Source organism: Eschrichtius robustus, chromosome 5, assembly GCF_028021215.1.
Source record: "Eschrichtius robustus isolate mEscRob2 chromosome 5, mEscRob2.pri, whole genome shotgun sequence".
In the NCBI taxonomy this organism is placed as follows: Eukaryota; Metazoa; Chordata; class Mammalia; order Artiodactyla; family Eschrichtiidae; genus Eschrichtius; species Eschrichtius robustus.
Window position 1 is genome coordinate 123,716,435 of NC_090828.1, and position 13,153 is coordinate 123,729,587.

Below are 13,153 nucleotides of genomic sequence, written 5' to 3' on the forward strand. Positions count from 1 at the left end.
TGGTCTCCAAACTTTTCCTTGTGCATCCCATCAAGAGGAAACAATCCAAGTACACCCACGGTGTATGTGCACACTATACATCAATTATGTAATGACTACTATCAGCCCATCTATTAAGCACTAGTAAATCTGTTTCATTTTTTAAAAATTGACAAGACATAGGTACACTTTTGACACTTTCATCTTCTACTCAAAGGAATGGTCTTCCCCTTCAGGCCGTGAGAATGGTCACACTTACCCGAAGGAAGATTCTGTGGCAACGACCGAGTTCGACTGGACCCGGACTTAGCCACGAGGAAATTTTCCATCACCCTGTTATACTTGATAGATTTTGCCACCATTGATGGTCCCCACCTTGCTCCACTGTCTCATTAGGAGTTATAAAATGCTGATTTTCTAATTTTTCATTCCTTTTGCATTTATTAGCTGTGATTTCCCCATAATTAACAACGTTCTCTCATCAACTATTTGATTATCTTCAAATACGATTTGTCCTAGAAAGGCACGATCAAAGCTGGATTCTTTCCCTTTATTTTTCAGAGTAATGAAGTCGGTGTCTTAGCAACTCGCAAAGGTGATCGATTCATTTTTCTGGGTTTTTCTTGCTTGGACTATCATTCTGGATTCATGGATTATCTTCCATTGGTTTGATTCCAATCCACTGCAGTCATTATTTTTTTTTGATGCTCAAACTACCCCAGCTTTGGCTCCTGTGTCCTTCTGACTCCACCCCAGGGGTCCTTCTTAGCTTCCTTGCTTCCACGTTAAAGATGTCCCATCTTTCACGGTTCCTGCCCTAGACCTGGAATCACCTATTTATCTTAGAAAGAGGTTCCTTTAGTGGGAAAGGTACTTAGGAATCCCAATCTGAGTGTTAAGGATACTCACTGCCACTGGATTGTCTTTACTTTTGGTCCTTTTCAAAGTACAGAGTTAGGAAACATTTCCTTTTCAAAGAGAAAATATAAGTTCATAGTGATATTTCCTATTCAAGCTGAGTATTATACAATCTTTACTTAAATTCTTTACACACTCCCCGCCTTCCTATATACTGCAAACTGTAGTTCCTACAGTATAACTGTAATAGTTTCAAATAACAATATAAATATTCCCCACTACAACTGTATGGTCCAAAGATTGTGCTTTAAAGTCACTTGAAATAATTATTTTATCTGTGTGAGAGATTAGCACCAACCTGACACAGATTTGTTGTTTCATTTTTTGATCTCTTTTCAATCTTTAGTGAATTCTTTTTTCTTTTTAAATTATGTAAAACACTTACATGGTTCCAAAGTCAAAATAAAGTACGTTAAGAGACATCTAGCACAGGGAACTATTTTCAATATACTGCAATAAACCATAATGGGAAAGAATATAAAAAGGAATGCATATGTATATATAACTGAATCACTTTTCTGTACAGCAGGAATTAACACAACATTGTTAATCAACTATACATCAATTAAAAAAAAAAGAGACATTTATTTTCTATCCCTGTCCCTGCCAACCCTCCTCCAGTGGTAATCATTTTTATTAGCTTGTTATTCTTCCATTGTTTCTTTTGAAAACACAAGCACACTCATACACGTACACACACTTCCCTCCCCCCATACCCTTCTTATATAGAAGGGAGTGACTCCACATACCTTCCTGCACTTTGGTTTTTATCACTTAATATATCCTAGACATCTCCCTCCAGAGAGTGGAGTCTTCCCTCAGCCCTTCTGCACAGTTACACATGACTTCACTCTATCAATAGACCATATTATTCACTCAGTCCCCTATTCGGAACCTTTGGGTTATTGCCAGTCTTTTCCTAGTACAAATAGTGCCGCAATAAATGGCCTTGTACACATACCATGTCTGACCTTTGCTCACTTATCTTTGGGATGGATTCCTAGATATGACCTTGTCAAAGGAAGGATGCCTAGGAAGCTATGCTAGACAGTGACAAATCCCCTTGCACAGGGGCAAGTGCCAGCTGGGCTGCATTCCCACTGCTTTCCCTAAGTCTCACCATAGGAAGAGCTGCGTTAGCAAACTTTCAGATTTTTGCCAATCTGATACGCGGGACATGGGATCTTGGTGCAGTTTTAAAATGCATTTCTCTTATCATGAGTGAGGTTAACATGTTTTCATATATTGGGGGCAATACATTTCTTTTTTCTCTGAACTGCTTTTGCCCATTTCCTACTGGATTGTGGAATGTTTTCTTCTCAATTTTTAGAAGCTTTTTATACATTAGTGATATTAATCCTCTGCAACACAATTTGCTATGGTGTTATTTTTTTGTGTTGTTGATTTTGCCATACAGATTTCTTTTTTTTTTTAGGCAGACAAATGTTATCAGTTTTGCCCCCGATTCCTGCTGAATTCTGAGTCAGTTAAGAAACCAGCCCTTTCCCAGGTTAACAAGAATTAATCTATTTTTCCAACTTTAGTTATATTGTAAGCAGTGAATTGATTTCAGTTCAATCAACCGACACTGCTGAAATCCTCCATTCATGGAGAATAAAAATAAGTTTTTTTGGACTCTGAATTCCAACATTCTAAAAGAGAACTTCTTTCTGGAAAAGCCTCCTATTTCTACGCCCCAGATATAGGGAAATACCATCCCACGGAGGGCATAGATATACCATGTCATTTAAGTAGTTTTGGCCATTTTGGACACAGCTAACATTTTATGTATGTGAAGTGACACACAAGCCACTTCTTAGGTTATTCTGTGTCACCTCATCCCAGCCCCTCAAAGTCACACAGCAATGTCGATCCGAAGGTAACTCTAGCCATCTCTCACCATGCTGCCAGTCACCAAGCCCTATATTAGTTTGTCCCCTGAACTGCGCCCCAGTGACAGGCTACGATAGGATGACAGAGCTCCAGGAACGGTAATAATAATGTTTTAGATGCATACAGAATACTCTCACACACCTCTCTGAGCTAAAATGAACATTTAAACATGAGCAGATTTTAAAAATCACTTCCCCATCTGCCACAGCCCTTCTTAATTCATCCTTCCTTCTCATACTTCACACCCAAGGATTAGTCCAATGTGTTCGCTGCTGCACTTAGTGAACCCGACAAAAGGTCACCTTCAGATGGCTGCACGTGAGGGGGAAGGGTCAGTACATGCGGAAAAGGCACGGCAGAGGGCCTTGGGTCTTAAAGAAGGAAACAGATTCGCATCTCAGATCTTAATTCTAGGATGGAAATCTCTGGATTAAAATTATTCCGCTAATTTAGGAAAATGGAAATCTGCACTCTGAGTGTCCAGATGAACTGTTTAACTCGGAGGACCTTTCATTTCCAGAACAGGAATTCACCTTATCAAGGGGAATCACCAGGGTCTATGGACTTAAACAATAAATTCATTTTTGGCATGAATACTACAGGATTTGGTATTTGGGTTCACAGTCCTCAGCTAGTTATAAATGAAATGAAGCTACAAGCAGGTAGACTGATGGCAGCAACAAGAAATGGTGAATGTGGGAAAGGACACAGAAAATTGCTGAAAGGCTACAGTTGGGGCCAGCGGGTTCATCAACTTTTAGCCTGTCCACTACATCACTTCACAAAATAATCACTGCTCGTGGCAACATGGACACCACGTGAGCAAGAGAGGGTGAGATTTCATCCTAGGCCCAAGGTTTAAGAAACCAGTAAGGTATGAAACAGTTTTAAATCGTTCCATTTTGAAAAGACTGATGTTTTTTTCTTTACAAAGTTTGATGCTTAAGTAATGAAGGTTTAATTATTTGGAAAACGTATGCACATGGAAGACCTCATTCCTCTTGAATCACCAAGTGGACCCTAAACAGTGTCTGTGTCGCATGAAGCATGTTTACTGCCTGCCAAAGTCCATCCAAAGTCCTTTCCCAGATGGTTTCCAGTGATACCTCATATTGCATATTTTTCTCCAGAACATTTCTAAGGCTTTTTACGAAATGTTCACATAGCCTTTCAATTCCGGTTTAAAAAAAAAATCCAGTTATTCCCAAGAAAAAGGTTCCACAGCACCCATGTCTACAGCTAAGGGCTCTGGGAATCACAACTGAAAATACATGGTGGCCTCATTTCTCTCCCCATTTGTCTTTGGCGGCGTTCTAGAAAGTAGAGGTGAGACACAACTACTCACGGAACATGGTGTAAAACTGCTGCGGGTTCAGGTTCCACTTGCCCCAGGGGGTCTTGTGGCCTTTCAACTGGGCATAGTTGGCATGGTTGAACTCTGGTTCTGTGCCGAATGAGTCCAGGACACGCAGCATGCACCTGAAAGATAAAAGACGCCATGGGTAAAACTACAACCTTGACCCCGAAGTCAAAGAAACAAAAGCTCTACCCCCTCAGGGACCACCAAGGATGGACAAATCCTTTAAACTGAATGCCACTGGGCAAGAATTGAGAGGTTTTACACTAGCATGTCTACCAAACATCCCCACATGTGACTTTCGAGCCAGAGCCATCACACAGCTCATACGATCTGCTTTAGATGAGTTGACTAATCACAGAAGATGCTCAAATACCAGCGAAATAAAAAGTTCCCGAAAGCTGGAACTGCAGACTGCCATGGTCACTGCTGTACCCCTAGCCTGGGCTGAGCATACAGTGGTGCCTAACGAACAACTGTGGAAGAAATACCATTTTTAGAGGTTACTATGTCCCCCCAAATTCATATGCTGAAATCCTAAGGAGATGGTATTAGTAAATGGGCCTTTGGCAGGTGATAAGGTCATGAGGGTGGAGCCCTCATAAATAGGAATAGTGCTTTTATAAAAGAAATTCCACAGAACTCCCTAGCGCCTTCCACCGTATGAAGATACAATGAGAAGTCTGCGACCTCACCTGACCATGCTGGCACCCTGATCTCAGAATTTCAGCCTCCCAAAATGTGAGCAATACATTTCTGCTATTTATAAGCCATCCAGGCTGTGATGATTTGGTACAGCAGCCTGGGCAGACTGAGACGGAGGTCTTATTCTGCTTAGAGCGCATGGCATGTCCTGTCTCCTTCAACAATTATTCAAGATTTTCATCAACTAACTACAGTACGTGATTTTAGGTAAAGCTTAGAATCTCACTCAATAGGCAGTGGTGATTTTTATGTATTTGATAGTAAGAGGGCATTACTGTTTTCTCCCAGAGCTCAAAAAGAAGTGAAACTGAAAATGTTTTGTTTGGCTATTCCACAAAAGCCTTAGAACAGCATCAACCAAACCTGGTCTATTGCCTGTTTTTGTATGGCCTTCTAGCTAAGAATGTTCTTTACATTTTTAAATGGTTAAAACAAAAAAAAGGGAGAATATTTTGTGATGCGAAAATTATATGGAATTCAACTTTCAGTGTTCAAAAATAAAGTTTTATTTGAACTAGCCAAACCTAGTTGTTTCTGTATGTCTGTGACTGATTTCACACAGTAGCAGGAGACTTTGGTAGCTGCAACAGAGACCACATGGCCAAGCAAAGCCTAAAATATTCACTCTCTGGCTCTACAGAAAAAGCCTTCTGACCATTGTTTTGGGGAACATAAAGAATGACCAATCGGAAGAAAGGAATCAATACTAAAACAGAATTTATTGATTTTGGTTACATTTATTTCATCACTGATTCTCAAAACACTGATGTAAATTTAACTCATGACTGGCCAATGGAAAAGCACTACTTTCTGTTGTTATGTATCAGTAATAATTCTGAATGGCTCTTACTGGACCAATAAGCATAAAAGTAAATAAAGATAGAGCCCACATTTTAGAATCAGATGATGGCAATGACTTTTAAGCATCTGATTCACTTTCTTTCTTCCTTTCCCCACTAGGAGGAAGTCTATCTTCCAATTATTTTTACATCAGTGCATATTGCAGGAAAAAAGAGTGCAAACACCAGATTGGATTTTCCAGGAAGAGCAACAGTAAACTGTCATTTTAGTGTGATGATTTTCACATCAGAGATCAGCACCATTTGTCTAGACAAGGAAGAAAAGAAAGAGGGGAGGCAAGGTGGAAGGAGCGTGGGCCAGGACCACAAAGTAAAATACAAACTGACCACAGAAACAGTGTCCTTCTTCTGCATTCCCATGTGGCTCTCAAGGAACATTCGATCCTCACAATGACTAGATATATATGTATAAACAACTGAATCACTTTGCTGTACACCTGAAACTAACACAACACTGTAAAACAACTATACTTCAATAAAAAAAAAAAAAAGAAAGAAAACAGCTGGGATGATGGTGGCAGCGCTGCAAAGGTCACTACAGGAGAGGGGCGGAGGGGATGGAGGGACACACACTGACAACTGGGGCTGGGGAAGGTTCAGCTCCCACAAGAGGGACAGAGCTGGGATTCAAAGGTGCGAGCACCCTGAGCAGGCACAGCAGGGAGAAACAGGCCACCCTCATCAGAGAAACCTTTGCCTTGAAGGCTCTGGCTACCTCCACTTGTTTGTAATTGACTGACCGTCTCTAGCTTGTGACTCTATTTTTAACTTGGAGTTTTACTGGTGTTATTGTAAATTTGGATAACTAAAACAAACCCTGATGAGTAAAGATGCCTGGCGGGAGCCTAACTCCTGAAATCTTGGACTTTCATTACATGGGGCCTATATGTACGCTACGTGAGGCTGGCTTCTGCTCAATGGAAGGCTACAGAATGAATGACGGGCTGCGTGAGATACTTATAACTCTACATGCTTATACTTGAAGCTTTGGTTTGGGAGTTGTCTATTTTTTTTTTAGCTTCTCTGGGTTTGTCTTATAAACCCAGGGCAGGAGACTGATCTCTGTCTGTGACAGAGGAGCCTGAACATCACAGTTTTCTCTCTTCAGTCACTTTCTACACCTGTGTGTTCTGGAATTGGGTGTGTGCCGTTAGTACTGATGCTCTTCCTCTAACGTCTTTTGTGTGTCTGGAGCATCAAGAACAGACTGATGACTTAATAAGATATTTGCCTCGCTGCCCGAGGCAGCTGGCCTCCTAACAGGGCTGGCTGCAGCAATGCCAAAGGATTCCTGGAACATTCTCTCTGCACTAAGCCACACTATTACGAGATGGACGCTCACAACCTCCTTGTCAGGACCTACTTTCTAATTTGGAGTTTGATGTAAAACACGGTATATCTTGGATTATCTGCGTCTCACTTTCCTGTGTGTTCTCCATACTCAGCAAAGGCCTCACAGGAAGCAAAATGGATATGAGTTTTGCAGTACCTAGCAGAATACTAGTCGCATGTAGTTATTTAATAAATGTTTCATTGAATGTCCTGGGTCCCTATATAAATTGGACAGAATTTATAAATATTTTTCCAAGATCAACAGGACTCATAGATTTGCTCCTAAATAAAAAAAACCAAATGATAACTTTACATTTAACAGAATTCTTATCATCTTCCATCACCCAAGATGAATACAGAGAGCGCCGACAATTTCTAATCTTTAAAAGGGAAAGAAATGGGCAAGAAACTTTCTAGAGGACCTGCTTGGCCTTTGGATGAGATCTTAGCTGCATCAGACCACAAAGACGGCAGCACTAAAGTCCTAACAGACCTCCTGCCGGCTAATATCACTAACACAGATGATTTATTAAAGAAAGGAGGGATAAAACATTACACTCTTCCATAAAATCCCCGCAGAGAAAATATGCCTTTTCATCCAACAAGAACCAAATACCAATGAATGGCGACCATTTTAATAATAAAATCATCCTTTTTAAGTGACCTAAATGCTACCACTGAGAATATATTTCCATCCAAACAGCCCTTCTTAATCATGAGAATATGTAAGTCTAGGGACGCTCAGTTCCTTCTGCACATTTATCAGACGCCTGCCACTCACAAAACGCCAGAGAAAAACAGCTCTTCCTTTTTCTTAATGCTGTAGCTAAAAAGAAAAAAAAACATTTGTTTATTTACAAGGCCTATTAGCAAGAAGAAATATGGCTACTCCCATATAGTGGAGAACATTTATGGCAGCCCATGATTCATGAAGATTTCAAAAAACCAACAAACCAAAAAACAGGAAAAACCTGATGCAGAAGGTAGAGTGCTATCCTGGACCAAACCCAGATTTTTATCTTGCTTTTTAAAGAAACTGCAGGCACACCTCACTTTATTGTGCTTCACATTTTTGCACTTCGCAGATACTACATTTTTTACGAATTAAAGGTTTGTGGCAACCCTGCATTATCAGAGGTTGGTTAGCATTTTTTAGCAATAAAGTATATAAACTTTTTTTTCCCTTTCCAGTTTTATATTGAAATATAATTGACACATAGCACGGAATATGTTTCAGGTGTACAGCATAATGATTTGATTTATATACAACATGGAATGACTACCACAAGTTTAGTGAACAACCATCATCGTATAGATACAAAATCAAATTTTTTTTCCTTGTGATAAGAACTCTTGGGTTGTACTTACTTATCTTATAGCTGCAAGTTTATACCTTTTGACTACCACCCCCCAACTCCCCCTCCCCCGACCCCCTGCCTCTGGTAACCACAAATCTGATCTCTTTTTGCATGAGTTTGTCTTTGTTTTCGAAGTATAATTGACCTATAGCACAATGCCAGTTCCTGGTGCGTAGTATAGTGATTCCGTATTTCTGTACATTACAAAATGATCACCATAAGTCTAGTTACCATCTGTCACCATACAAAGATATTACAATATTATTGATTATATTCTCACACTGGGCATTTCATACCTGTGAAAGGATTTTTAAAATTAAGGTATGTACTTTGGGGTACATGTGTCCTTTATACGATGGAATATTACTCAGCCATAAAAAGGAACGAAACTGGGTCATTTGTAGAGATGTGGATGGACCTAGAGTCTGTCATACAGAGTGAAGTAAGCCAGAAAGAGAAAAACAAATATCATATATTAACGCATATATGTGGAATCTAGAAAAATGGTACAGATGAACCTATTTGTAGGGCAGGAATAGAGATGTAGACGTAGAGAATGGACATGTGGACACATGGGGGGAAGGGGAGGGTGGGACGAATTAGGAGATTAGGCTTGACATAAATACACTACCATGTGTAAAATAGATAACTAGCGGGAACATGCTGCATAGCACAGGGAGCTCAGCTCGGTGCTGTGTGACAACCTGTATGGGTGGGATGGGTGGGGGGGTGGGAGGGAGATCCAAGAGGGAGGGGATATAGGTATACATATAGCTGATTCACTTCATTGTACAGCAGAAACTAACACAACATTGTAAAGCAATTATGCTCCAATAAATAAATAAATAAATAAATAAATAAATAAATAAAGGTGTGTGTATATATATATATTTAATACATAATGCTGTTGCACACAATAGACTACAGTATAGTATAAACATAACTTTTATGTGCACTGTGAAACCAAACATATTCTGTGACTCACTTTACTGTGATACTCGCTTTATTGTAGTGGCCTGGAGTCAAACCCTCAGTATCTTCGAGGTCTGCCTGTATATCCAAAAGGCAATGAAAAGTGGGTAGTCTCCTCTCAGTGAATCCCTTTCCTCTGCCCAAGACCATTTCACTGCCCAGTGAGAAAATCACTGCCACTGCAAAGAAATTCTACAACAATGGGTGTTCCCCCCCACTCTGTTTTTGAGAAGATTCTTAATATTTTGAATTTTCGTTTTTTTCTTTTCCATTGTGGTTTATTACAGGATATTGAATATACGTTCCTGTGCTATAAAATAGGACCTGTTGTTTATCCATTCTGTATATAATAGTTTGCATCTGCTCATCCCAAACTCCCAGTCCATCCCTCCCCCACCCTCACCCCCAACCCCCAGCAACCACAAGTGTGTTCTCTATGTCTGTAAGTCTGTTTTGTAGATAAGTTCATTTGTATCATATTTTAATTAATTAATTAATTTTAAAAAATTAACTTATTTTTGGCTGCATTGGGTCTTCATTGCCGTGCACGGGCTTTCTCTAGTTGTGGCAAGCGGGGGCTACTCTTTGTTGTGGTGTGCAGGCTTCTCATTGTCGTGGCTTCTCTTGTTGCGGAGCATGGGCTCTAGGCACGCGGGCTTCAGTAGTTGTGGCATGCTGGCTCAGTAGTTGTGGCTCGCGGGCTCTAGAGCGCAGGCTCAGTAGTTGTGGCGCACGGGCTTAGTTGCTCTGTGGCACGTGGGATCTTCCTGGACCAAGGCTCAAACCCGTGTCCCCTGCATTGGCAGGTGGGTTCCTAACCCCTGCGCCACCAGGGAAGCCCCCGTGTCATATTTTAGATTCCACATATAAGTGATATCATATGGTATTTGTCTTTCTCTTTCTCACTTACTTTGCTTAGATTTGATGATAATCTCTAGGTCCATCCATGTAGCTGCAAAATGCATTACCATTAAGTGCCCAACATACAAACCTTCAAGTTGCAAACTTTCAAAGATGAGAACATATTATAAACCTATTACAGTACAGTACTATATAGCCGATTGAGTTAGTTGGGTACCTAGGCTAACTTTGTTGGACTTATGAACAAATCGGACTTACGAATGCGCTCTGGGAATGGAACTCATTGGTATGTAGGGGACTTACTGTATTTCATTCTTTTTCATGGCTGAATAATATTCCATTGTAAATATATACCACATCTTCTTTATCCATTCATATGTCGATGGACATTTAGGTTGTTTCCATGTCTTGGCTATTGCAAATAGTGCTATGAACATAGGGGTGCAGGTATCTTTTCGAATTAGAGTTTTGTCCGGATATATGCCCAGGAGTGGGATTGTCGGATGGTGTGGCAACTCTAGTTTTAGTTTTCTGAGGAATCTCCATACTGTTCTCCATAGTGGCTGCACTAAATTACATTCCCACACTCAGTGTAAGAGGGTTCCCTTTTCTCCACACCCTCTCCAGCATTTGTTATTTATAGACTTTTTAACGATGGTCATTCTGACTGGTGTGAGGTGGTACCTCACTGTTGTTTTCATTTGCATTTCTCTAATAATTAGTGATGCTGAGCATCCTTTCAGGTGCCTACTGGCCATCTGTATGTCTTCTTTGGAGAAATGTCTATTCAGGTCTTTTGCCCAGTTTTTGATTGGGTTGTTAGATTAATCCCTTATTGAACACATCATTTGCAAGTATATTCTCCCGGTCTGTAGGCTGTCTTTTCATTTTGTTTATGGTTTCCTTTGCTGTGCAAAAGCTTATAAGTTTAATTAGGTTGCATTTGTTTATTTTTGCTTTTATTTCTATTGCCTTGGGAGACTGACCTAAGAAAACATTGCTACGATTTATGTCAGAGAATGTTTTGCCTATGTCTTCTTCCAAGAGTTTAACGGTATCGTGCCTTGTATTTAAGCCTTTAAGCCGCTTTGAGTTTATTTTTGTGTATGGTGTGAGGGTGTGTTCTAGCTTCACTGATTTACATGCAGCTGTCCAACTTTTCCAACACCACTTGCTGAAGAGACTGTCTTTTCCCCACTGTAGATTCTTGCCTCCTTTGTTGAAGATTAATTGACCGTAGGTGTGCGGGTTTATTTCTGGGCTCTCGGTTCTGTTCCATTGATCCATATGTCTGTTTTTGTGCCAATACCATGTTGTTTTGATTACTGTAGCCCTGTAGTATTGTCTGAAGTCTGGGAGGGTTATGCCTCCTGCTTTGTTCTTTTTCCTTAGGATTGCTTTGACACTTCTGGGTCTTTTATGGCTCCATATAAATTTTAGGATTATTTGTTCTAGTAATGTGAAAAATGTCATGGGTAATTTCATACGGATCAAATTAAATCTGTAGATTGCTTGGGGTATTATGGCCACTTTAACAATATTATGAATTTTCATTTCTTTCAATTCTAAAGGACTTCCAATCTGGAATAACCTTGGACATTAAAGTTAATAATACTAAACTATAAACTAACCTGAAATGGAGAAACCTAGGTCAGGCCATTAAGGATGCATTTATTGGTTAAGTTAAAGAACACATCAAAACATCTCTTTACAGAATGACGATAGAAAAGAAACATATGAAGGGATTTCCAAGTTGTACTAACTGAAAGATTTCAGAGTGCTCTCTTAGGAAGGTGATTCAAAATGTAGGTCAATATATACTACCAGTTGGTAAAGCTGGTAGTAATTTCATGATTTTTACCCAAATTCATGACCATTGACACTATTAAATAATTATGATGTTTAGTTAAATGTATTCACCTTTTAAAATTTATTGGAAACTTTTATACAAATAAAAGACAGTATCAACTGTAATAAATGGAAGACACAAAAAAGCATATTACTCTTCTTCCCTTTTTTTGTGATTTTTTTTTTAGACTATACTCTGTTAAAAGTTACTACAAAATAATGCCTATAATTCCCTGTGCTTATCTATTTTATACATAGTCATTTGTATCTCAATACAATACCCCTATCTTGCCCCATGTCCCTTTCCTCTCCCCACTGGTAACACCACTAGTTTGTTTTCTGTATCTGTGAGTCTGTTTCTGTTTTGCTGAATACATTCATTTTATTTTTTAGATTTGGCATATAAGTGATATCATACCACATGTGTCTTTCTCTGTCTGACTTATTTCAGTAAGCATAATATCCTCTAGGTCCATTGATATTGCTGCAAATGGAAGAATTTCATTCTTTTTTTTTTTATCACTGAGTAGTATTCCACTGTATATATATGCCACTTCTTCTTTATCAATTTGTCTATTGAAGGACCCTTGGGTTGTTTCCATACCTTGGCTATTGAAAATAGTGCTGATATGAACACTGGGGTGCATATATCTTTCTGAATTAGTGTTTTCAACTTTTTTGGATATACACCACAGCAGCGGAATTGCTGCGTCATATGGTAGTTCTTTTTTAGTTTTTTGAGGAACCTTCATACTGTTTTCATAGCAGCTACACCAATTTACTTTCCCACCATGCTGTTTGGGTTACTAAAGCTTTGTAGTATAGACCAGCGGTCCCCAACCTTTTTGACACCAGGGACCGGTTTCGTGGAAGACAATTTTTCCACGGATCAGGGATGGGGATGGTTCAGGCTATAATACGAGTGATGGGAGTGGCAGATGAAGCTTCACTCACTCACCTGCCTGCCGCTCACCTCCTGCTGTGTGGCCTGGTTCCTAGCAGGTTGCAGACCAGGACTGGTCCGCAGCCTGGGGGTCAGGGATCCGTGGTATACGCTGAATGAAGTCAGG

General features: G+C 39.8%; 1 protein-coding gene across 5 annotated transcripts in view; it reads right to left on the reverse strand.

Annotated features, from left to right (window-relative positions):
- The window catches only part of MGAT5 (alpha-1,6-mannosylglycoprotein 6-beta-N-acetylglucosaminyltransferase), a 371,967-nt gene that overhangs the window by 108,899 nt on the left and 249,915 nt on the right, over positions 1-13,153 (reverse strand). For all 5 annotated transcript variants that reach the window (XM_068545240.1, XM_068545241.1, XM_068545239.1 and 2 more), the window contains one exon: positions 4,136-4,269. In XM_068545240.1, the coding sequence (XP_068401341.1) occupies positions 4,136-4,269 (134 nt within the window). The remainder of the gene's footprint in view (positions 1-4,135; positions 4,270-13,153) is intronic.